We start from the raw sequence: 26469 nt of genomic DNA, 5'->3' as shown, positions 1-26469 counted from the left end.
ATGTTACGAGTGTGTGTGTGCAGAAATGAAAACAAAAAGGGGCTGGATTTCATCTTAAGGTCACAGGAGCAATGCCCAGGGCCTGACTGAGAATATACCATTCAAGACAGTCAAGGACCTACCTGCTCGGTGACAACATTTTCCCTGTAGTGGTTCAATATGGGTTTCACTTCCAGACCTTCTTTAAATGTGGATTCATCCAAACTGTAATTCAAACTAATGTTGATTGGAGATAGCTTATCTCGGAATTCAGTTTCATCCTAAGGAAATTAATCACAAACTAAGAAAGGCTCCATAAAATGGTGGCAAGATATTAGTTGGTGAAAGGCAGGCAGCATTCGACTTTGGCCAATGAAGGTGAATGATGAAGTAATCGTCACCCCAGGGGGTTTGGGCACCTGCTGATGGATGTGGTGCCGAGTAGCCAGCTCAGCGAATGTATGCTCAGAGATGAACTCACTTAGAGCTGTGGCTTCACTGAAATACATGCTTCCAGAGGTCATCTCCAGGTGCTCCACATCTTCAACAACTCACACAGATTGGTCACATCACAAAGTAAAAAAATTACATACGCAATGAAAGTCATTGAAGGCTTCATGAACTGGAATTTTTATTTTGATAAGGTCGGCAGAATTTATGAGTCCCCTCTGACTCAGATGAAGAAGACCTTTTGATTCTCTTCCTTTTTATTTTTGTTGTTGTTGTTGTTGTTGTTGTTGTGTGGTACGGAGGTAATTAGGTTTATTTATTTAATTTACTTATTTCTTAGCAGAGGTACTGGGGATTGAAGCCAAGACCTGCATGCTGAGCAAGCTCTCTGCCACTGAGCTGTACCATACCCCTTCTTATCATCTCTTTGGGGTCTTTTTTTTTGCATAAACTTCACACATCTTCAGCACATTTGAAGTTCCTGAAGAAAAAAGAACCAGAACTCCCCCAAGAATGAGGGGGTACCACCAGCATCTAGGTAGGTCCAGGCACACAGGAACTTTCAAACCATGGGGCGAGCATATCACCCTTCAGCTATGTGCTGGCTGCAGTCATAATGAGACACAAGGGGCATGCACCAGCTTTTATTCTTGAATGCATTTATAGACTTTGCTTTCTGCAGGCATTCCCTTACTGCCTGCCCTCACAGAGGAGACCAAATGAAACAGAGCCTTCACAACCTCACAAGTGGTAAGATGAAATAACAGTGCCAAACAGTTTTATTTCACAATATGTTGGGGAGTTATGGCAAAAAAAAACCCAACATTGCTTTAAAAATATGAGTTACTTTTAATAAAGCCTTCAAATGCCTCACCATTTCCCTGAGTTGGCTCAGAAATGGACATTGATAAAAATCTGGTCAAACATCCTCACATAGGATAAAAGTTCAAATAAATTGTGTTTAACTTTTATGTTTTTTGCGGGGTCGGTTGGGTGGGGGGAGGCAGTTAGAAACGAAAACCACCTGAATTAGTACTACAACCGAAAGTGTGTTCAAAACACACAGAAGCCTTAGGAATTAGCAGCAATACATCATGAGGTTGGCTCAACAGAGTAGTGTGTGGCCTTAAAGTTTCCTCCTATAAAGTGAAAATAGACGTGGGTTGATGTGAACGACAGTGATGGTTAATTGGAGAAAAATGGCTGGAATTTGGATTTGAATGTTAGAGGCCAGAAAGGTGATGCTGGAACACTTACTCGAAGGTAAACAATAAAATCCTGGCACTGGAGAGATTTCTGGCCCTTTATCACGAGAGGGAACGCGAGATGTGACTGATGGTTATCGAGGAAGAGTGTGCGTTTAATGGCACCTTTTTGTTTCAGGGAATCCAACTGCACCTCAACAGTCAGGCCTAAAGTACAGAAATAAAACAAATATAATCCAGAAGGGAAAAGTATTCAGTGAATGCAGTGCTTTATCAGAGATAGGAATTCCTCTTTCAACTTGCTTATTCAGGGAACATTTTTTCCATAGTTGGGATCAAAAACAATACATGAGCTGCAAAAATTTTATAAAACACTCCCCAAGCTAAACAACTTATTTTGTTTTGTAATGACTACAAGTAGTCATTTCCCCCCAAATTATGTCTGCTTTTACAGATAACATTAATACCAATTATTCAAGCAATAATTACACAGATTTATTAATTACACATAATTTCCATATGCATAATAGAAACTTTGGCACTAATAAAGAGCTCTTTAAAAGTTTTAGATGGTTCATGCAGTGAAATGCTTACTGTTAACTTTTCTTAATATGGTATAGGAGTGTAAAAATGAAAATCTGCTCACCTATTGAGTCTGAAATACTCTGGCCTGCCACAGACGCACACGCTCTTAACGAAAAGCTATGGGAAATAATAAGCAATAATTTATTGGTTAATAAAGTTTTGAATCTGAAGTAGAAATTTCCCTTTACCTCACTGCAGGTAAAACAAATGCATTATTTTTCCTCTTACCTTCTCTAATTACATACACACAAAACTAAATAAATAAATATGCATGTATTTATTGACTGATACATACATTTATCAAAAAATATTTTTATATACATATCCCACCATTCGGCCACAGTACTAATACAATCAAGAAAGGTGACATTATTATGTAGGAAGAAAATACTTGAACATCCTAGAGGTTGATTGATTTAATCAATGGATTACTTAATCCATCCCTTTCTGCCTCTATGCAGGAAAGGCATATGAGTATCTTCCATGTGCCAGGGAGTGAGGAATTGGGCAGAACAGCAGGAGAACAGCTAGTGGCAGAGCCTGCAGGTAAGCAAGAACGTGACTCCACTGGAGAAACCTGAAGGAACCATGGGGTGGTTGGTGCTTTAGTGCAGGTCAGGGAAACTGTAGGAAGCAGGGCTGGCAGGGTCAATCAGTAGGTAACAGGGCTTTGAAAATCACATTAAAGAATCTGGATTAAGAGGCACACACTAAGATATAAAATAAGCTGCAAGGATATATCTTACAACACTAGGAATATAGCAAATATTTTACAATAACTATAAATGGAGTATAATCTTTAAAAATTCTGAATCACTCTGCTATACAGCTGTAATTTATATTATACATCAACTACACTTCATTCAAAAAAACATTAGATTTAATTCTGAGAGGCATGGAGCATCGCAATGGACTAACCCACAATCCACTCTGCTTGGAAGGAGACAGGAATCGATGGTTACTTGCTACGGGTGGGGCATGACATGAGGCAGAAACACTAGAAGATGGAAGGGAAAAAGAAAGAAAGTGGGGCATGCAGAGTGGTTGTCTCAGGCTAGGTAGGCACAATGATGCAGTATATAAGAGCAAAAAAAAAAAAAAAAAAAAAGAGCATAGATGTCAAAGAGATCTTTATAGGTTTGCTTTGAACACGCCCTAAACTCAATCCAGGCAGGTGCCTGCTGAGGCTTTTAGGATGACCTGCATTTGGGCCTGCCCTGTGCCCACAGAAGGATGAGGAATGGCCAACAGTCTTAGCCTGGCATTTGGATGTGCTCACCTCCCTACGGAACAGTCAAGCCCTAACAGCCAGCATTCAAAATAGGGCTTTTTCACATTTCTAAGAAAGTAAAAATACAAGAAAACACTTAAGTGGGATTTAATGGCAGTCTTCTACCAGTAAATACTATAGTATGATTTGAATATTTCTGCAGGATCCAAAAGGAGTAAATGACCCCTAGTTGTGCTTGAATTATGCATCAGTTTCCTGTGTCAAACATGAAGATGTGTCACATCTGGGATTCATCTAGCTCCCGTGACCTCAGTCAACATCTCCCTGCAGGGTAAATAATTTGCCACATACCATTAAGCCAAAAGTTTCCTGAGATGCTTCTGCTATTACAATTGTTTGTACCACTTCCCCAGAGAAATCACAAATTCCAGCCCACTTCTACTACAATCAATTAGAATTATTCAAGAAAGACAAATAGTTAATCACATCTTTAAATTCTGTAGCAAGTCTGGCTTTCAAAATTGGGAATTTTTCAGTGTCCAACTTTTTTGGAGGTACTTGGTTATGTTTTAAAATTGTCCATTGACCTTTTTTCCATTCATTACACTGAATGAACAAAACTCACTAGCTTTTATAAGATAAATTCCCATTTGTAAGAAAATTATCAATATATATATATATATAGATTAAGATAATTTACATACAGTATTTTAACACAATTTAAAAGTGATAAAATTTTTGCAGAAGAAATTAAATTATAAATATGAACATGATTTCATCTTTGCAAGAGGGTATTTGGTTGAAAATGATGTTATCAACTAAAGGGTTACTCTTGATTTATGAATTATATGTCAGTGTTATTCTGTCCTTTCTTAGTTCCTCTCTGTTAGCTCAATATCATTAAATGGATGACTTTAAGCTTTTCATCTAAGTTTAATTACTGCTACAACTTACTAAATTATTGATAACAGCACTGCAACCTAAATTTTTGAGTTTATAGATGACTTTAATAGAAGAGTTGCCAAGTTATAACTTTTAAAGCAGTCCATTCTGATCTAAAAAGAAAACCTCACTGAAATACTCATTCTGAATTTAGAAAAAACATTTATATTATATATATTATATTATATTGTATATAAACACACATATATACATTATATGTTTTATATAACAGATAATTAGGTACACTCATGGGTCTACACTTAATTATAATGTCCACTTGAGTTGTCAGGGAAAGCTGTGAACTATTATTAAATTAGAATTAAAATTTCAAGCTAGCATTTATGATCATAGTCAATATGAATAGGTCTAATTGAAACAAATGAAAAAATATAAAACATTAAATCAGCCCAGATCCCTCATCATATGATTTCTAAACAAAACTGTTGGTCTATACTTCTGTCAGAAGGCAGGACAATACATTACAAATCCTCTAGCATTAGTTCTAACCCAATGCAATAATAATTCTGTGATGTAATGGTGCTTATAGCCATGTATGGAGGAGGAAGAATGAGACAGATGTGAAATAGGACTTGAAAGGACAAAGCAATTCATTTTTCAACATAACCAATTCAATACTCTTCCAATGATAAGAAATATCAGATTTTACATACGGTTAGGCATATCTGAAAAGTTCTTTTTTCACATTTGAAAAATGGATAGCTATCAACCGTTACACTTATAAAAATTTTTGTTACTAAAAAGTTTTTCTTTTTCTCATTAGATAACAATTATATTAATATTTATGGGCTGGCTTTATTTTTTCTTTCTAGTATAGAAAGGCAAGTAGCATAAACTTGATAAAATTACACAGCTGTTTGAAAGACACAGAAATTTACATCAGTGGAGAACTACTACTTCCCAATTAGAGGTTTACTTCATAGTTTTCAGGTTTCAGATGTAAAATACAAGGTTATATTAAATACAGACAACAATTACAGAAAAGAAAATCAACAAATGCCTTTCCATCATTTTGGAAAAACTGAGCTACATTTGTATAATAAATTTTTTAAAGCATCTGAGAAACATTCTAGACAGAACCTGGGGTTAATTTCCCATCTTCTAATACTCTGACTCACCCATTCAAAATTTTTGCATGTGAAAATGAAGTATCTTGCAGAAAATGTATGCACTAGAATCAAGTAAATAATTATAAAGGTATATATCATACGTTTGCCCACATAACAAATTGTATTTTATCTAAGTAATCTGACTTAATGAAAGAACAAAAGAATTCATGAAAAGAGAAATTTTCATATTAAAAAGCAATATTCTTTCCATGAAACCTAACAGATCCCATAATCTGTTTAAAACACTTAAATTCTTTAAAAAATTCAAAAACCTAAAAATCCTTATAAAAAAAAAAAAGATCTCGTTCATAAACATTTTACACCAGAGTGCACTACATACGTATGCTTAAAAGAATTCAGTCTAGAAGTCCATTCAGTTATGACTATGTGAATACAGGACTATTGTGGGAAATCCTGAAGTGTTAATACTCGGCCCAAGTAGCCTTCACTGTTCATTTCATGTTCATTTCACCCAGGGTAAGGACAGATGCTGGGTCGTTCACACATTTTCTCAGATCAGGTTTTCATTATAATATTTTATGGTTTTGAACCATTTTAAAATGTGCTCAAGGCATTTCCCAGCTACTTTCAGAAGCTAGGTTAAGAAGTAGACAGACCTCCCTGAAATGAGAGGTCCCAGCAAAGGATGTTTTTCAAAGAATTCTTCAGGGTCCTCCTCACCCCTCATCCTCCACCCTCAAAGTCTTTGACTCCAGGATGAACTCCTGTCCAAAGACCATTAGCAACATGCTGAAACTGACTAGGAGTAACTTCTGTGGATCTCAACTGGTGTGTTCTGCATTCTGACATTCTGAGGAACCAACCTTACTGTCTGAGTTAGACCACCTCTTCTAGAAAATGGAGTCAAATCTCAAACACTCCAGTATTTATTTTAGAGGATATACCCTAAGGCATTACCCACTATGACAGATTTCTGATCCTTGAGAGCCTACATTCTGAGAAGCACAGTGGCATTTTCTTGAGCTGTGATACAGTGAAGTTCCATTTCTTAGTCCCTTCTGTTGGCTGGCAAGACTCAGAAGGAACATTCTCAGAAGCCGTGTTCTCCTACAGCCCAGGCAAAGGGACCATAATTCTACTGCTATTCCTGATGATGAGATCATGGCCATGAAAATATAGTTGAGGACACAAAAATCTCTATTTTTATAATATTTACCTTCTGTCTAACTGTACATATGAAGTTACAAAACTGACATCTGTTTTTCAGTGCAGGAAACAGTAATTTAACCCAAGCTTGACCATTAAAAAAAAAAAAGGCTATTACATATGCCCATAAGCATATGCAAATGTAAGCATCAAGGTATTTTGTGATATTTTTAGTTTGGTTCTTGTTTATTTTAGCATGCCAAGAATCTAACAGAGATCTCCAAGATTGGCTTTGTTGGGAATCTTCTTGAGTGTTTCTAAATGCATCTCATTTCCCCTGAAGCCTACAGATTGGAGAAACAGCCTTCACATGATAAGCTCACAGCAAAAGATCAGCATCATGTCAAGGATACATTTTGTTTTCTTCTGAAAGACTAACTCCTGGCTGCTCAGGTTTGGTGCACAGACCTGCAGCATCAGCACCCTCTTAGAGCTTCTTCAGAAGTACAGAGCCTCAGGTCCTACCACAGGATTAAAATGGACCCAGAAGCTGCGTGTTCACAAGATCCCCCGGTGATCTGAATCCACGTGAGAGGGAGGGAAGCACTGCAGTGACTCACCAGGCCACAGATGCTGTAAATTCTGGAATCTGACAGGTTTTATTTTCCAGATTGATAATCACCGGGTGCAGGAGGAGCTGGGCTTCCACTGTCACAACAGGCCTGGCTCTACAGGGAGGAGACACATGGTTTTAACAAGCCACACGAGCGACAGTCAGAAGCCCTCTCCACTTCTAGAAGCCAATGCCAACACTCCCAACCCTGGTGCAAAGAACTCCCCTCACACAGTGAACAGGTGGGCTCGAGACTCAAGTAACTACCTCAAAACACATCTGGTAACTCATGAGTACAAGGAAAGATGCTCTGGGCCCATCAAGCAAAGCCGTGTTCACAGATATGCTCTGTTCACCAAGTGGCTCACAATATTTGTGTGCCACTGCCATGAACTACTGCTCCAGGATCTGCCAGTCTGTCTGTATTCCTATCTGAATCTGAGGAAATACATCATCTAACAGTCACTCACATCGCACCTGTAAAGTACTTGAGTTTTGCAAATGTTCTCACCATGTTGACTGGTGACTTTTAAATTTCAATTGATAATTTTCTAGCCAAGCTTTACAGATTGAGCTAAACCCATGAGGGTGGGTTGACAGACTCATTCTGTGCTTCACACAGAGCAATGTTTCTCTACCCTGATCATACAACAGAATATCCCCAGCAGCTTGAAAACAGAAACCACGCCCAGGCCCCAATACAGAGCAACTAAAGCAGAACCATGGGGGCCAAGACCAGGCACTGCAATATTAAGTCAACCCTCCAGGTGACTCTTTTGTGCAGCCAAGTTTGAGGAGAGGGACTCGTATAGAGAAAATTCAGTTCCAACCAGCCAGGTGAGGATAACTAGACAGGAAAGGGAGTCATAGGAAAAGAGAATGGGGCAATTTTTAGAGCTTGGTTCCAAGACTGAAGAGCTCGGAGCCAAATCTCCAGATGACAACGTGAAATGATGCCATGTTGCTGAAGTTTTCGTCTGGCAGGAGGGAGGTCTGTGCCTTGGGGCAGCATGTTTTTAAGGGCACTGATTTAAACAATTTCATGGTTACCATAATGGCACCCAGTGGGAATTTTCCTAAACTCCTTGACACTGTTTATCTGTACTCTTACATGATTTTCTTTTCAGTATTGTGTTAGCTCCAGTCCTTGGAAAAGCAGGTGAGAAGACAGGATTAGATGTGCAAGACATTTATTAGGGCAAATACTGATGAGGGGGAAAAGGGAGGGAGAGAAGAGGCTGGGAGCCAGCAGTCCGAGTGTGATGTCGGTCTGTTCTCTGTGAAGGAACAAAGGAAGGAAGGGGGATCTGGGAAAGAAGCTCCAGCCAGGGCACTGGGGAGTCTTTTAGCCAAAGCCTTCTGTTAGTGGAGCTCCAGAGGGGCCTGGATTTGTATCCCTGTTGTGTCCAGTAATCAGCTGGGAGCAGCTCATGGGAAGTAGGGCCTTGCTGCAAATGAAGACTCAGAGCACAGTGGCTGGACCATGAGTCAGTTTCACCCCATCACTCCTGAGTGGTATGTCTTCATGTGTGGCCACCACCATCACAGCACCATCCCTGAGGTACTTTGAGAGTTTCAGTCATCTGATTCTCTATACCCTGAAGTGGAGAGTGGCTGGTACAAACTAGCCCTCTGAATAAGCCTTGGGACTGATGAAGATAATCTTATCTACATGAGGAAACCTACTTCAGAATTCCTCTGGGAGTTGACCTAGGTTAGTAATACATGCCCAGAATAACCAGGTCAGCACTCTGCCTTTTGTCTTGATCTGGTATCTTGTGTTCCTATAAAACTTTTTTTTTTTTTTAAGAAGAAAAAAGAATCTAAAATTTTTGAGCACCAACTGTCTACCGGTTACTATTCTGAGTACTTTGCATGCAGATTCTCACTTAATCCTTTTAACAAAAATAACCTTACAAAGTAAATAGTGTGCCCATTTTACAGATAAAAAGTCTGAGTCTTGGTGGGTGGGAAGGGACAGACTGGGAGTTTGAAATTTGTAGATACTGACAGGCATATGTAGAATAGATAAACAAGATTATACTGCATAGCACAGGGAAATATATACAAGATCTTGTAGTAGAAAAGAATGCGACAATGAATATATGTATGTTCATGTATAACTGAAAAATTGTGCTCTACACTGGAAATTGACACAGTATTGTAAAATGACTATAACTCAACAAAAAACGTAAAAAAATTTAAAAATTATAAAAAAATCTGAGTCTCAGGAAGTTATAGGAACATGCCCCAAATTACAAATTGGCAAGTGTGTGGAATGACAAGGTTTTTCAATCCAGATCTGTCACATTTGAGTTGTTGTTCAGTACTTGCTTTGGGAGGCTACCCCATTCTTGGTATTTTTCTCTTTCTGAACTTAGTGTCCACCACTTTGATGATAGTGGCCAGGGTACATAGCAATAGTCTCCCACCCCGCATTCCTTATCTATAGACACATTTTAATGCACTTCCAAAGCAAAGAGAAAAATTTAAATATAGTAATATCTAAAAAGTGTGTCACTTTATAAGTTCTGGAAAGTTTCTTATTTTATTTAACATTATGTTAGTCGAGGCTGGAAGTTTGGTCATGAGTTAAGAGAATAAAAAGACGGAAGGGATGAAAGAAAGAAATACTGAGAGCAAATACTCTTTCATACTTTAAAAAGAGCATCTAAATGTTCTTCAAGATAAATAGTTAGGATATAGTCTTTAAGGCAAAACTAGAAACAAAAAGGAAATGCATTTGAAACAATTAGAACATGTCCATCAATGGGGAATAAAGAAAGCATGGTATACATATACAGTGAAATATTATTCAGCCATAAAAAGGAAATCTTGCCATTTGTGACAACACAGAAGGACCTTAAGAGCATTATACTAAGTGAGAAAAGTCAGAGAAAGGCTAGTATTGTATGATCTCACTTATATGTGGAATTGAAAAAACTCAGAACCAATAAATGAACACATAGATACAGAGAACAGATAGCTGATTGCCAGAAACAAGGGGTGGGGATGGGGGAAATGAGTGAAGGTGGTCAAAAGTGCAAACTTCTAATTATAAGATAAATAATTTTGGGGGTATAATGTACAGCATGATGACTATAGTTAATAACACTGTATTGTGTATTTGAAAGTTGCTAAGAGGGTAAATCTTCAAAGTTCTCATCACAAGGAAAAAACTTGTAACTAAGTATGGTGATGGATGTTAACTCGACTTACTGTGGTGATCATTTTGCAATACACACAAATATTGAATCATTAAGTCATATACCTGAAGCTAATGTAATGTTATATGTCAATAAGAGAAAAGAAATTGGCATACCACCAACCACATACCTGTAAACAGCTACTTTTCCTGTTCCAAATGCACCCACAATTAAATCTAAAAAAAGACAAAAACACAAAACACATGCATGAATTTTATAGGAATGATCTAAACTCATAGTTACAAATAGCACACAGGGCACCCTGAAATGCTGACTGCAGATTAAGAGTCATAAAAAGAAGAATAGGAAATCACACCTTTCTTAAGAAGTTTTGAAAAGGATATTGGAATTTCACTCTAACTCAATATCACATATAAGTCAATAGATCTCAAACCCGTCTGGACTTTGGAAGGCCAACTTTCTAGAAATGTGTACGATACTCATCATAACACCATTTATCCTAAACTTCAGACTCAAGGCACACGGCTTAAGGAACACAAATGGGAAAAGGCATGTGCTCAGTGCCTACTGTGTACCAGGCTCATTACACATACTGTTTTATCATTCCCTTTACCGGCAACTACCCTAGAAGGCAAGGATTTTACCAGTGAAGTGGGACATTTTGACTGTCACCTTGACACAGCTATTGGCTCTTTACAAATAGTATAGATGGTGAGTATAATTTGGGCAAAGTGATCAGTGGCACATGAAATGACTGACATACCATTACACACATTTCTGTGGTTTCAGTTACCTGTGGTCAACCACAGTCAAAAACATTGTGTGGAAAGTTCTAGAAATAAACAACTCATAAGTTTTAAACTGAACGCCATTCTGAGCAGCGAAATGAAAACTCCTGCTGTCCTGCTCTGTCCTGACTAGGATGTGACTCATCCCTTGGTCCAGCATGTCCTGCCCATGCAGTCATCTTGGTGTCACAGGGTACAGATGACCTTTGTTTTACTTAATAATGGCCCCAAAGTGTGAGAGGAGTGATGCCGGCCATTAAGATATGCCAAAGAGGAGCCAGGAAGTGCTTCCTGGAAGCGAAAACGTGAACATTCTGCACTTAATAAGGAAAGAGAAAAATCACGTGCTGAGGTGGCTAAAATCTAGGGTAAAAACAAATCTCTGTGAAATTGTAAAGAAGGACAAAGAAAACCATTGCTAGTTTTGCTGTCACATTTCAAACTGCAAAAGTTAAAGCCACAGGGCATGATAAATGCTTAAGTTGAGATGGAAAAGGCATTACACTCATTACAAAGATATTTTGAGAGAGAGAAACCATATTCACATAACTTCTATCATAGTATATGGCTAGACTTGCTCTGTTTTCTTATCAGTTATTGTTGTTAATCTCTTACTGTGCCTCATTTATAAATTCAGCTCTATGTATAGGAAGAAACATGGTATCTATAGGTTTTAGTACTTTCTGTGGTTTTCACATATCCACTTGGGGTCTTGGGACGTATGCCCCCTGGATAAGGGTGAGGGGAAACTACTGTATAATAATATTAAATAACAACAACAAAGAAAATGATAAATAGCACATGTTAAACACTTACTCTGGGCCAGGAATTCTTTTAACTGATTTACTTTGATTCCTAACAAGAAGTTAAGAAGTCTCCATTGTTAGCACAGTTTTACAGAAGAGAAATTTGAGGCTTAAGGAGGATCCCCTATAAATTCCCTGAAGTTCACACAAGCAGGTAAGAGATGAGGCTGGGTTACAGCAGTGCTGGGCAACAGAGCAATCTTTGACTACTTGAGGAGCAATATTGACAGTGATCTCAGTGACTGGCTAATATACAGGCAGAACTCTGTTTTTCTTCATCTCATTTATGATGGTTATTCTTTCTCGGTGGGTGTAAACAAAAGTCAAAATGACCATGACTAAATCTGCAGAGTAAAATCTAGACATAGAGGCAGAAGAAATAATAACTACAGGAGAAAACTTACAGCAGTTAAAACTGTAATTGGTTCATTCTAATAGAACAGAAGTGAAACTGAAAAAAAAAAAAAAAAGAATGAGGAACTTCTTCAGCCATGCCGCATGGAAAACTAATCAAGGAATTAAGTTGGTTTAATGGAATTTGTTCAGGAAGATGATTTGTAGCCACATGCCCCTGGCATTCACCTTTCCAGAACAAAGGAACAGGGTGAGGCTGCAAGCAGCTATGATTCTCCTTTTGGGGGCTTCTCTTGGCTGGGCCAGAGCAGGCCGGAAGTGCCCCTGGTCATTGCCCTCAGTCCATGATGGATGGGAAGTGGACAGATAGCCAGGGACAACAGTTAGCACAGCTTCTTTCCCAGGGTGGCTCTGAGTCATGTACTTCCCTGTCTCCCAGATTTCCCCAGCTCGACAGAGCTGGACGGAGCCCTCGCTGCCCATGCTGTCAACCTCCTGATAATAACCTTGCCTTTCCACATCTCTCTCCACTCCTCCCATAGCAACTTTTTTGGATTATTTCCCAAACTGCTTGTTTTCTAATCCTTGTTTTAATGTCTGGTCTAAAAGAATTCAAACTAAGACATAATAATTCTTGTTAAAAATGTTTGGTTTTTAAAAAATGGACTTGAAAATCTTTAGGGTTAATCTCAGAGTCAAAATATCTCTTGTTATGTAGAAGCAATCTAAGTGTCCAGCAACAGATGAATGGATAAAGAAGATAAGGCATATATACATATATAATGTAATATTACTTGGCCATAGAAAGGAATGAAATATTGCCATTTGCAGCAACATGGATGGACCTAGAGCTTATCATACGGAGTGAAGTCAGACAGAGAAAGACAAATCTTATATGGTATCACTCACTTGTGGAATCTTAAAAAAACAAAAGAACTTATTTATGCAACACAAATAGACTCACAGACATAGAAAACAAACTTATGGTTTCCAAATGAGAAAGAGAGACAGGGAGGAATAAATTAGGAATTTGGTATTAACAGATACACACTACTATACATACAAAGTAGATAAACAACAAAGAGTTACTGTAGAGCAAAGAAAACTATATTCAACACCTTGTAATAATCTATAATGGAAAAGAACTGGGAAAAAATTGTGTATAACTGAATCATTTGCTGAACACCTGAAACCCAATATTGTAAATCAACTATATTTCAATAAAAAAGTAAAAAAAAACAACAAACCTCTTGTTTTATAGATATAGAATCAGATTTAGATAGTAAGCTCAGGATTGGACTCCAAAGCTCCATATTTTAAAAGATGTGCGTGCTAATGCTTAATAAACCAAGTAAAGGTCATCTAAGGAACTCTGCCTGTGAGGTCAGGGAACACAGTAAGTAAAGGGCTATAACTTGGCTATCTACGGTTCATGGAATTAATTTTTCCCCCCAAGGTTTCAAATCTTTGAAGCCAGAAGCCAAAGTTTCTAAGTCCACCAATTTTTAAAATCATACCAAGATGTCAACTTTTTCAACTATTTCTACACTTATTTTTTTCTGTCACATTTGTCTCTTCCAGCACATCAGTACACTTTTGCTATGTTGGAGGAAATGAGCTCCTGACTTGAAGAAACATGAACTCTGTTCTTCCTGTGTAATCCTGGACTCCATTATTTAGACAAGTGTAACACAGGCAGCTCTCGCCCTGACCCATATCTACTGACAGGACACCAGACAGGAAAGTTCCATTAAGAAAACCTGTTCAGGGAATCATGCACTTTGTCATTGTCTCCAAATAAGGCAAAATGTTTATACACTGAGATTAGACACTTGATAACTAACAGAAGAGTTTTAAGAATGGACTCTCTAGAAGCGGCAAAGAAACTGAGACTATAAGCTCTTCCAGGGCAGGGATCTTTCTTCAGGGAGGCCTATCACCAAGACTTTCTGGAATCATAGGGGCTGAAATAAATGAAAGAAGAAATAGGGCAGAGATAGGGCAGGGGCTTTGTAAACACCTGTGAAACAGCGGGGTAAATAATAACGAGATAATATCCTAAAGAAGAGAGAGGGAAAGGAAATGAAGCAGTCATTAAGACAGATGAACCTAACTTCTGCTGAACTTTGGCATGTGCCCATGAAGCAGTTGGGAGAGAAACACACACACACACACACACACACACACACACACACACACACACACACACTACAGATTCATCTGCATCGATGACTAGCTTGTCATCACAGATGAGAAGTTGACAGACACCCTCCTGACGGTCATGGCGGGAAGACATTTTCTTTGGGAACGTTGATTCCTGTGCCTTAGGGTGGGAATTTTCCTACTCTGGAAAAGGAAAATAATTGACAAAACAGGCCACAATTTTTTTTTTTCATTAGAGTGAGGCCGCAGTTATTCAGAGGCCAAGAAAACAGTTATCTACCAACAATGTTTGTCTTTTTGAGACACCACCTTGGTATTGTGCGTGCTGGAAAAGGCCAGAAGCGTTTATGCTCGGGACCTTAAAATTATCAGATTTCTCTGAGGAAGGAGAATTGATCTGTGGATTTGTGTTTCTAACCAATTTGTCCTTCCAAAATATGTGATTTGCTCTGATATATCCCACACATATACACATACATTTCTATGTATGTAGATGTATATACAATTTATATATGTATAGACACACACACATATACATATAGACACACAATATTTTTTAAATCTTGCGTTATGCTGTCATGCTCAGGAATTTCAACGATAATCTGAAGACAAATTTTGGTGCTAATATTTGGATTCATAACTCTGCGAACTTTTCCCCTCACTTTGAAACAAAAAGTCTTATACCTTTATTTAATGTCTACTTTAGTTTCTTATAGAAACTCTGGAAAGCAGAATCTGAACAAAAGCAAACAAAAAACTTTGCCTTTCTTTATAGAAAGACATTTAGTCTTTTTTATTTTTTTTTCTTGAATTAACATTTGGTGACTAAAATTGGTTCTTTCCCCTTCATCAAAAACTGTTCTCAAATTGCTGGAGTCCTTTGCTATCATCTCATATTGCCTGAGAAAGAGTTTATTTTCCTTTTGACTTTTGATGGAACTAAGTACTTTTAAGGATACGAAAAGTGGACATTAGCATGAACACAGGATCAGTTGGCAAGAAAAAATAACCCTAAAAAATGTGAGGTCATAGTAGATGCATTACACCTCTGTTTTGTGTTTTATTTCTCCAGAATCGTTGTTTTTAAATGAAGAAGAAGGAAAGAGCCAAGCCTTTAATGTGGTACTTGGGCTATGGGGTCTGATTTCATTAATCTCTGAAGGAAATTTTAGAGTTGGAAGAAGTTTGGTGTGAAAATATCAGCTTTGTTTTGAGTGTGGACTTGAAATCTGGACTTAGGTAGGCAGGGGGTAGAAAGGAAAGAGAGAGAGTGAAAACTTCCTAGAAGGGGGCAGATGGGAGGGGGAGACAACAGGAAGAGTGGGGACAGTATTAGATGAAAGAATCCGCCAAATCATTTCATGGGAAGATGACTCCATGGCCACTCAAGCACCAGCATTTCTTAAGCCGTGAGCCCTCATATCTGCTCCCTTCCTCCTTCTTGCTTCTTACTCCTTCACCTTCCTAAGAAACATACTAGTGCTGAAGTCTATTGCTGAAAATGCCATCAAACACCTTCTTTCAAATCTTGGAATTAAAAGACATTTATTGTAAAACAGATAAACAATAAGGACCTACTGTATAGCTCAGGGAACTATATGCAATTTCTTGTAATCAGCCATAATGGAAAAGAAACTGTATATATATATATATATATATATATATATATATATATCTGAATCACTTTGCTGTACACCTGAAACTAACACTGAAAACCAACTACGCTTCAATAAAAAATAAGAATAAAAATAAATATATAAATAAATAATTTTTAAAATAATGATTCTATAAAAGAAAGATATTTACTGTTTCAGAATAATTCTGGAGCATGAGAACTATCATACAGAGCTTCCAAATAAATGAGAATCAGGGTAACACAAACCTAATAGTTGTATGAAATGGTGATGATGACTCGGAAGGGAAGGCCTCCTTAAACACGACTCCCCAAATGTAGAAATCAAGAGGAATATTAAAATTTATACTTCTTTTTAAAAAACTGGAGCAAGTTCAAAAGAGAAGTCAAAGAAATAGCAAGATGTTTATAATACAGACCCCTGGTCAAATGGGAATATTTTTGATGCTTACAAGAATGTCTGGCACCTACTAAAACATAAATGCTAATTATTATTATTAACCTAATATATGACAGACTCATACAAATTAATAAAACTATGGCCTACTAAAAAGATAATAAATAGGCAATTCACATAAAAATAAATAGCTATGGCCAATAAATATATAAAGAGATGTTTAACCTCATTAGTCATCAAAGGATTACAAAAGAAAGAAACAATGAGATATCATATTTGACCTTCCAAATTGGAAAAGATGAAAAGTTTAGCATTAGTCAGTGCTGGGTAGAGAGAAGAGGATCAAGAATTCATCTGCTCTGTTTGAGGGAATACAAATTGGCAGTTTTCTTGGAAGGTGCTTTGTTGGTAGATATGACCTTGCAAATCTTTGACCCAGAAGTTGCACTTCTAGGAATTTATTCTGAAGATATACTAAACGATTGTGCAGAGATGTAGCAAACAAAAGCTAACCTTCTAAACATTTTAAACATACAGATTCCTTTGTTACAACAATCCCATGAGGTAGATACCTTAATTATCTGTATTTAAAATGAGGAAAATGAGGTTCAGAGAAGCTACACATAATAAGTGACAAGGCCAAGTTGTAAGCACAGGCCGTCTGGCTGTTACTTATTTTTGCCCCAGTGCTTCCCATAGCCGTAGGCTTCTTTTTCTCTCTTAAAAAAAAAAACAAAAAAAAAACAAACAAAAAAAAAAACCTTAAAATTCAGGTGCCTTTTACATACAGTAAATTTCATCCTTAAAAAGTATCCTAGTCTCAGAGCTTTGATAAATAAAGCCAGTCATGTAACCACCAACACAACCAAGATATAGAACAATTCCATCATCACAAAATGTCCCCCACACACACTGTAGTCAAGCACACCCCCACCCTTAGCCATCTGCATCCTCTACTCTGTCTTCCATAATGTTGTAGAGGTGGAGACATCCAGTATGTAGCCTTTTGAATCTGGCTTCTTTCACTCAGCTTAGTGCATTTGAGATTTATATACCGTCTTGTGTATGTCAGCAGTTCATTCCTTTTTCATTGCTGAGTAGTATTCCACTATGTAGATGGAACATGGTTTGCTTATCCATCCCTGGCTAAGGAGCACTTGAGTTGTTTTCCAGTTTTTGGAAAGTCACTATAAGCATTGGTGTACAGGTCGATTTTAACTTGTACCTTGCCTCTTGTTGAAATCACTGTAATGTCTTTGAAACCCTCTTTTAAATGCAGTGCTCTATTTCAAGTGGAAAATTACTGAAGAGAGGGTAAAAATGTGGGAATTCTAAATTTCAATTCGCTTTGCCAATGGCTTCCTAACAACTCTGTACAAGTCACTCTTGGTTGCCAAACCTCTGGTGAAGTCTTCAAGGTTCTTGAGATGAGAAAGCCAGGAGCTCCATGGAGTTGGTTGGGGTCATGTAACTGCATTTCCTCTGCTCTGATTTATAATCCAGGACTGTCCTTTGCTTCTTGAGTCAGTTGTGGTCCTGTAGGGTTTGTATTTCCTCTTGCCTCTTTATGGGACAGTTTTTGGCTTTCTTCTTGGTTTGACCAGACCTGGACATCACACTAGCTCACCTCCATGACTCAGCTCCCTCCACGCATCGTCCACAGACTTCTGGTTCCTGTCTTGGCACTGCTGATGCTCACGCCCATGGAATCTCCTCCAGCATGTCTCATCACCATCCTGGCTCCATCTCTGCTAAGCCCATTCCCACAGATTCAAGCATTTCAAAGACACATGGGGGTTATCAAATATAGCTGTTTACCTGGACCCACCAAGGATCTGCTCATTTTCATACAAGGAAGATTTTTAAGAGAAATGAGAGGATTAAAGATAACATGTAAAGTGATGCAGATAAAGATGCTACATAAATATGGCAGTGTTGACTCTAAGTGTGTTTTGAAATTGGCTTAAGTGTTTGCCACTGGAAAAACAGCTCATGTCTGTGGGAAGCAGGCATTTAGATAAGTCTCCTTGAGTTTGGCAAATGTGTTCATCTAAAAATAGGCAGAGGCTGCCTTTCTTCTTTGTTTTGTTTGTTTGTTTGTTTTGTTTTACTGTAACATGCAAAACATTACCAAGGAGAGGGTTATAAGTTAAGGAAGAAATGTTTGAAAAAGATGCATGATTTTATCCCAGAAAGTAATAATCCTAACAGTCTGTCTGAAATGCTTCCAAATGAACTCTGAAGGAAAACATTTCTGAGCTGGACTGTGGTATTAGGTTGCAACATTCTAATTTACTGAGGATTTATTTTCCTTTAAAAAAAAATCCCACAAAAAAAGTGAACCATCAAATGAGTCTACCTTATGAAAATTATTTTCTGTATGTTATCAGTATCCTGTGGCTGCAAAAATCTCCCCTTTCCCTCTACTATTGCTTGTTGTTTCCCTAGTTGTGTTCCATGCCACTAGATCAAAGGCATTTCACTTTATCCTTGTTATGGCCACATTTAACCATATATGCTGTCCAGTCAGTTGCTAAAAGTCTTGGGAAAAAATCTTGTTTATTTAGGACCAGTCTCATTTATAAGTGGCTGCCTACTGGGAATGATTCACAGTCTCCAAAAGAGCCTGGTATCTCACTAGGCACTAGTCCCACAGCCATCCTGTGAGAAAAGCCTATGAGTAAAACCTAGTGGGTCTTGACACACCTGCTGTGTGTTACAGACTGAACTGCACCTCCCCAAAGTTTGATGTTGAAGTCTTCAACCTCAGAACCTCAGAATGTGACTCTGTTTAGAGAAACGGTCTTTAAAGAGACAGCTGTCTACAAGCCAAGGAGAGAAGCCTCCAAAGAAATCAACCCTGCCCATGCCTTGAACTTGGATTTGCAGCCTCGAGAAATGTAAAGAGATACATTTCTGTTGCTTGAACCCCTAGTGTGTGGTATTTGTTATGGCAGCCCCAAGAAACTGATAACACTAAGGTACAAATTTACAGAGTTGCAAGGGAGGGAGGAGAGGAAGAAAGGAAGGGATGTGCAGTGGTTCCCTGGACTGGGCACCCTCGTTTTGCAACTCGTTAGTGAACACCTACTGTAAGCCAAGTCCTGTCCCAGCTGCCAAGGATTTAGCAGTGCGCAAACTGACAGATTCCCTGCTCTTTAAGCACTTACAGCCTTTCAGTCAACCCTCCCAGAGGACTTGTCAAAGATGCACTGAATCAGAGTCCCTGGGTGCCACGTACTTCCCCTACATCATTTATATCTTGATGGGAATAGGATGTTAGAAACTTCACCGCACATTTGAGAAGGGTGTAGAAGAGCTGGTAGGGACAGGAGAAGGAAGCCAGAGATCCGAGGGGCTGAGCATCTCTCAAATGAGCTTTACCTACATCACGATTTAGCCTGAAGGCTAGCCAGACCCTAAGCTTTCTCTTGTACACTCACGTGGCCATGAATTTCTATTAGGGTTGGTAGTTTTTAGGAAACCGTCTATTTCTAATGTCATCCTGGGAAAATGTGAGTAAGAAAATATGATGATGGCCATGTATAGAAAGAGGAGCACCACACAACAGTGTTTATACATAGGAAGTACTAAAGCAGATTTTGCTGCTGTGTTAGTTACATTAAACATCTTTCCTTCCTCATCTCATAGGAAGATTTAGACATGTTACCAGAGTCATTACCTTAAGGCACAGGTCTAGGACTTGCGCAAAGAGCCTGGATCTCAGCGTGAGGGCTTGTTTCTGGTCCATCTCACTACCATTTAGTGGGTGGAGTTAAGAGATAATATGTATTGACTGTTTAGAGTTCTTTTCAATTTGCAAATCGCCTTCACAGCAATCCTGAAGGGTGGGGAATTGATCTGACCTTTCTTTTATGGCTGGAGGAGATAAGGTTCAGAGATGTCAGTGCTATGTCCAAGATTACAGAGCTGAAAATGATGGGTGAAGAAATAAGAATACAGACCCCCTGGTTGCCAGTTTGGTTTTCTACCAAACTCACTGCTGGTCCCCCTGGTCCAGCAGTTTGGCATTTGAATGCCCAGTGAATACAGAACTGAGATCAAAGGTTCTACTTGTCAGGAATGAGTGCACTACTCTGAGTGGAGCCTCCCATGATCCCAGGAGAGAATGCCCTAGTTTATTTAAAAGGGCACCATCTCAATTTCCATGTCTCTTCTTATTCAGTACAAGGGTAAGAGTGTTCACTACACATAAGCAGAATTGGAAGGCAGCAGCCAGGTAAAGAGAGGAGTGGCGGCACTTACACGCCAAGGTGTGTGGCTGTGAGAACGTTGCTTTATTCACTCACTGACTCATTCATCCTCATTCATTCATTCAACAAAATTCATTAGATGCCTCTAGTGGCAGCCACTGCTTGGGGCACTAGGGATTCCACAATGAGCAAAATTAAATCCAGTGCTTGTCCTCAACTAATAAAGTGTCCAGTCCAGTGGGACTAAAGAGGCATTTATCAAATAACCACTCACATGTGTAATTTCAACCCAAGAGAAGCGTTTCTGGAGAAAGGACAGTAATTAGGAAAGGCTTCCTGAGGAAGTGACCCTCGAATTGAGTTCCTAAGTGGGAAGTGAACTCCTGGGAAGATGTCCAGGGTGTGCAAAGACAGAAGGGATGCTTCAAGTGAACTGTACTACAGTATGGCTTTTAAGTCGTATATAAGTAAATTAAAAATGACTTATATAAAGAACATGCAGCGGGAGATCAGAAGTAAAGTAGAGGTTCTAAGTACAGGGGAACTTACTCCCGCTCACTGCCTCCCTCCGCCTCCAATAAAAGGAACCGTGGCAGGCCAGCAAGTGTTCATTAACTATACACTTACAAGTAAGATCCAGGATAAATGACATCCTGTCCTATTTACTGGTGTCTTGGCTTTCAGAAAGACGCCAGCTTCTACAATTGAATGTTTGGGAGGTCTTTAGTTTGGATTTAAACTGACAGACTTCTGGGTTCTGGTCTAGCATGTAGAAAGTTTGAAAGTCGCCCCTCTGCCCCAGCAAGTAAAAAGCTGAACAAACTGAAAAATCAACAACTCTTCTTAGATCCGTAAGTGAAGTGAGGTCACAGCGGGGCAAACCGCTGTCCCCAAGTTGGAGAGACTGACAAGCAAATGCAGAGAATCACAACTTATCCATGGGAGCCAGAGCCAGGGCCAGGAAACCTGGATTATCACTGGTGAATTGCAGGAGGCTCAGTGTGGACAACTCTGAGATTCAACCACCCCGCAGGGATCCAATTACTGGGGATTAGGGCGGATGTGGGCACACTTTTGAGAGGTTTTTTTTTTTTTTTTTTTGCTTTTTCTCCTGGATCTCTACCAGGTTCTCACAGTGAACATGAGAGAAAATTTCCTAGTGCTTCTGGCAGGGATGGGGGTAGAGACCTTTTGGAAACATACCAGAGCACTCTGTTCTTCCTAACAAGGTCTGCCTTCAGGAGAAGCTAGTTAAACAGCACCTAACCTGTTGGAATATTATCAGAATCTAACCTGGGGGAAGGGAAATACCCAATCTCGGCCCACTATAGACATCCTGTCCCACTGAAGTGGAAAAATGTAAGAGGCATGTGTGAAGCTCACAGTCCAGAGGCACAGTTTCACTAACAGACTGAGACTGAATCATAGACCCATTAAACACTCCCCCTCCTGCCATCACCTCCCACCACACTACTAAAGGCATATCTACAGCAGTCCCTTTTACCCAGCACATCATGCCCAGCTATCAGAAAAAAAAAAAATACAAAATAAACTAAAAGGCAAAATACATAGTTGGAAGAGACAGAGCAAGCATCAGAACCAGATTAAGATATGGCAGGGATGTTGGAATTATCAGACTAGGAATTTAAAACAACCATGATTAATATGCTAAGGCCTCTACTGATAAAGTATTTAAGAACAGAAGCTCATAAGAACAGAAGGGAAATGTAAGCACACAGATGGAAATTCTAAGAACCAAAAAAAAAAAAAGATAGAGATACATAATATTGTAACAGAAATGAAGAATTGTCTTTGATGGGCTTATTAATAGACTGGACAAGACTGAGGGGAAAAAAATCTCTGAGATAGAAACCTCTAAAACTGGCAATCAAAGAGAAAAAAGACTGAAAAAAATGGATTATCCAATAATGTGGGACAACTACAAAAGGTGTAACATAAATGTAATGGGAATACAGGAAAAGAAACAGAAGAAATATTTGAAACAATGACTGCAAATTTCTCCAAATTAATCTCAGACAGCAAAACACAGATCTAGGAATCTCAAAGAACACCAAGAAAGATAAATGCCCCCCAAAACTACACATTGGCATATTACATTCAAACTATAGAAAAGCAAACATAAAGAAAAAAATCCTGAACTATGGAAGCAAGAGCAAGAAAACACCTTACCTATAGAGGAGGAAGATAATAATTACATGTGACTTCTCCCCAGAAACCATGCAAGCAAGAAGAGAATGGAGTGAAATATTTAAACCGATGAGAGAAGAAAAACACCAACCTAGAATTTTTTATCCTATAAAATTATCCTTCACAATTGAAGGAGAAACACTTTCTCAGGCAAATAAAATAATTTATTGACAACAGGCCTGCCTTGAAAGAAATGTTAAAAGAAGCTCTTTAGAGAGAAGGAAAATGATATATGTCAGAAACTCAGATCTACATAAATAAAGAGTACTGAAGAAAGAATAAGTAGAGGTAAAATAAAAACTTATTTTTCTTGTTCTTAGTCTAACATGTAAGAATTCAAAATAAAGATAGCAACACAGTATTCACCTGTGTGTGTGTGTGTGTGTGTGTGTGTGTATGTGTGTGTGTGTGTGTGTGTGTGTATGTAAAATGAATGACAACAATGATACAAGGAACAGGTGGGAGAAAATAGGATTATTTTGCTTTTTTAAGATACTCTTACCACCTGTGAGGTGGTATAGTGTTATTTGAAATACACTTGGATTAGTTGTAAATGTATATTGCAAACTCTAGGACAACCACTGCAAAAAAAAAAAAAAAAAAATTAAGAAAGGATGACTGATATGCTAATAAAGAAGAGAAAATGGAATTATATAAATGCTCAATTAAAACCTCAAAAGGGAGCAAAAGAGTGGAAGACAAAAATAGGAACAAAGAATAAGGACAACAAATAGAAAACAGTAACCCATATAGTAGATATTAATTCAAGTTTATTAAAAATTATTTTGAATGTCAGGGTATAAGTACATCAATTAAAAGACAGATTGTTAGAACAGGTCAAAAAATAATACCCAACTATATGTTATCTATAAGAAATCCACTTTAAATATAAAGACACACATAAATTAAAAGTAAATGGATGGAGAAGATATATCATGTTAACGTTAATCAAAAGAAAGTGGGAGTGGCTATATTGATTTCAGATAGAACAGACTTCAAAGTAAGGAAAGTTATCAGGGATAAAGAAAGGCATTATATAATGATAAAGGGGCAAATTCTCCACGAAGACATAATGGTCCTTAAAATGTATGTGCCTAAGAACAGAGCATCAAAATATATGTAGCAAAAACTGATAGAAATGCTGGGAGAAATAGAAGAATCTACTATTACAGTTGTAGACTTCAACACTCCTCTATCATAAAAGGATAGAACCAGAGGCAGAGAATCACTATGCTATCTATACACCAGGAATTAACACATTGTAAACTGATTATACATAAATAAAGAAAACATATGATAGGTCATTTTATGTCCTTTGTTATAACTGTTTGAGATTGCTTCATGATATAATCGTCATATATCAGAAGCCAAAGCAAGGCAATGTTAGTCTTGGCATTCAGCCCATATTTTCCTCCAGGTTTTATTGCCTGTAAGATCTCTGCTCCTCAAAAAAGCCTGCACTTATCCCCTTCCATCCTACAATGTCTGGGCTATGCATTTAACAGATGGACTTGTTATACAATCATGTTTAATGGGATTAGACCAGATCACTGGATTTTGGGGATTCTTGACTATCACAGCTGTTTCTTCTCTGAAATGCTTTCACTCAGATAATGTATGCAAGACACGCCTCTGGTCAACCTCAGTTTTTCAATAAGCACCAACATAAAAACCTGAACACATCTACATTTTGAATAGGAAAATGAATATGGCTGCTGGAAATGAAAGTACTTATAACTGCTATTTATGTACGTGTGTGATGACAATATTTATTGGAAGAAGTCTAAATAAATACTAAGTGGTTAAGCTAGATGTTAGGAAAATTATTCCAAATATTACTTTTAGAGTAGAACCTTTTAGTTTCTGTAGTTGAATCTCCCCATGTTGGTCCATTAGGCTCTACTTTTCTTGAGTACACTGGATCAAGATTCCAGATTCATCTTAACATCACCTCTTCCTTACTCCCAGCTCCTCTCCTGTCCATCATAGCCAGTCGTTACTAAGTCTTGTCTACTTTTCATCACCTAGTTTGGCCCTAATTTATATGAAAAATTAAATATCCTTTAATGGCTAAAGGGCTAAGAGAAAAGAGCACTTTGCTTTGCTGGAGCCGAGGAAATCACAATAATGAGATATGGAGAAGTCCCTCATCTCCCATTTAGGGGTGGAAAGTAGGATAGGGTGAGTGATACAATTACATCACAGCAGAGCGGCAATCTCATGAAATTAGCAGAAGCTTCTAGTGAGGGTCCAGCAACAGGAATTTTATGAGTGGCTCTCAACCCAGCAGAGTCCCAGTAGCTAAGTTCTTATTCTCATTCCTATTTGTGGGGGAGGCAAATGTAGCATTGTAAGTTAAGATTAAGATTATGCTGTATAGCACAGGGAAATACATACAGGATCTTGTGGTAGCTCATGGTGAAAAAGTATGCAACAATGAATACATGTATGTTCATGTATAACTGAAAAATTGTGCTCTACACTGGAAATTGACACAACATTGTAAACTGACTGTAACTCAAAAAAAATTTTAAAAAGATTGGGGACCATGTACATTGAATAAGAAAAAGAAGATATTAACAACTAGTGTGTGTAGGAAAAAGAACACCTCCAAAACAGAGTCTTGTTTTAAGTCTTGAATGTTTTAAGTCTTCATTAAACTACGTTCTATATCACCTCATATTAACTTAAATATGATACCTCATTTCCTATTATATAAACAATTTCATTTCATCATTGTACCAATGTATTATTATCTAAGTTTTCAGACACTGAAAGAGCCTAAGAAACTCCCTCACTCACATATAGTTAGAAAACAGCGGAGTCAAGTTTTGAACCTATGCTGCCCATCCCCAGAATCCTAGAACGCAGGTTTCCAACATCTTATATAGCCCAACATGTCGGGGAAGCTTTGATTCTGTTTTGATTAATTAAATGGATTTTCTTTCCTATTTTAAACCATTGTACAACATTTTGTAAAAATCCTCTCCCAGCCTAGAAAGTGCTAGCACACACAGTCTGGTGAAGTCAGGGTTATTAGCCCCATCATACCAGTTAAGGAAACAGAAGCTGAGAGAAATCAACTAATTCATCCACTGCCACATAGCTCATCAGTGATGGATGTGAACGAAACCAGGCAGTCTGATTCCCCTTCCCCTCCACTGCCACTCTGCCAGCTTTAACATGGTTATGTTTATATTGGTTTGATGTTTCCCAAAAAGAAGTAGAGTGTCATCCAATTTTATCCTATGTACTCTGCTGCTATACACACACACACACATATAAACACATACACAAACATGTAAGTGTGAGTGCATGTATGTACATATGAGAGAGATTCAGAAATAATATTCCATATCCAAAGGATATGCACTGTATTTATCTTATTTGCATTGGCTGGCAAGCTTTGGACACTTAATTATCAGGAGTAATGATGGCTATAATTGCAATACTGTTAGCAATATAATTGGCCCCATGGCTGCTTTTTGCCAGCGTTCTTT

At 38.2% G+C, this 26469-nt stretch overlaps 1 protein-coding gene across 1 annotated transcript in view; it reads right to left on the bottom strand.

Annotated features, from left to right (window-relative positions):
• ITGA8 (integrin subunit alpha 8) overlaps positions 1-26469 on the bottom strand; it is a 172404-nt gene that overhangs the window by 63327 nt on the left and 82608 nt on the right. Inside the window, 5 exon segments of the mRNA XM_032474106.1 lie at positions 123-260; positions 1687-1841; positions 2281-2336; positions 7247-7354; positions 10576-10621. Coding sequence (XP_032329997.1) covers positions 123-260; positions 1687-1841; positions 2281-2336; positions 7247-7354; positions 10576-10621 — 503 coding nt within the window.

Source organism: Camelus ferus, chromosome 35 (genome assembly GCF_009834535.1).
Source record: "Camelus ferus isolate YT-003-E chromosome 35, BCGSAC_Cfer_1.0, whole genome shotgun sequence".
Taxonomy (NCBI): Eukaryota; Metazoa; Chordata; class Mammalia; order Artiodactyla; family Camelidae; genus Camelus; species Camelus ferus.
This window is presented reverse-complemented; position numbering and strand designations above follow the sequence as displayed.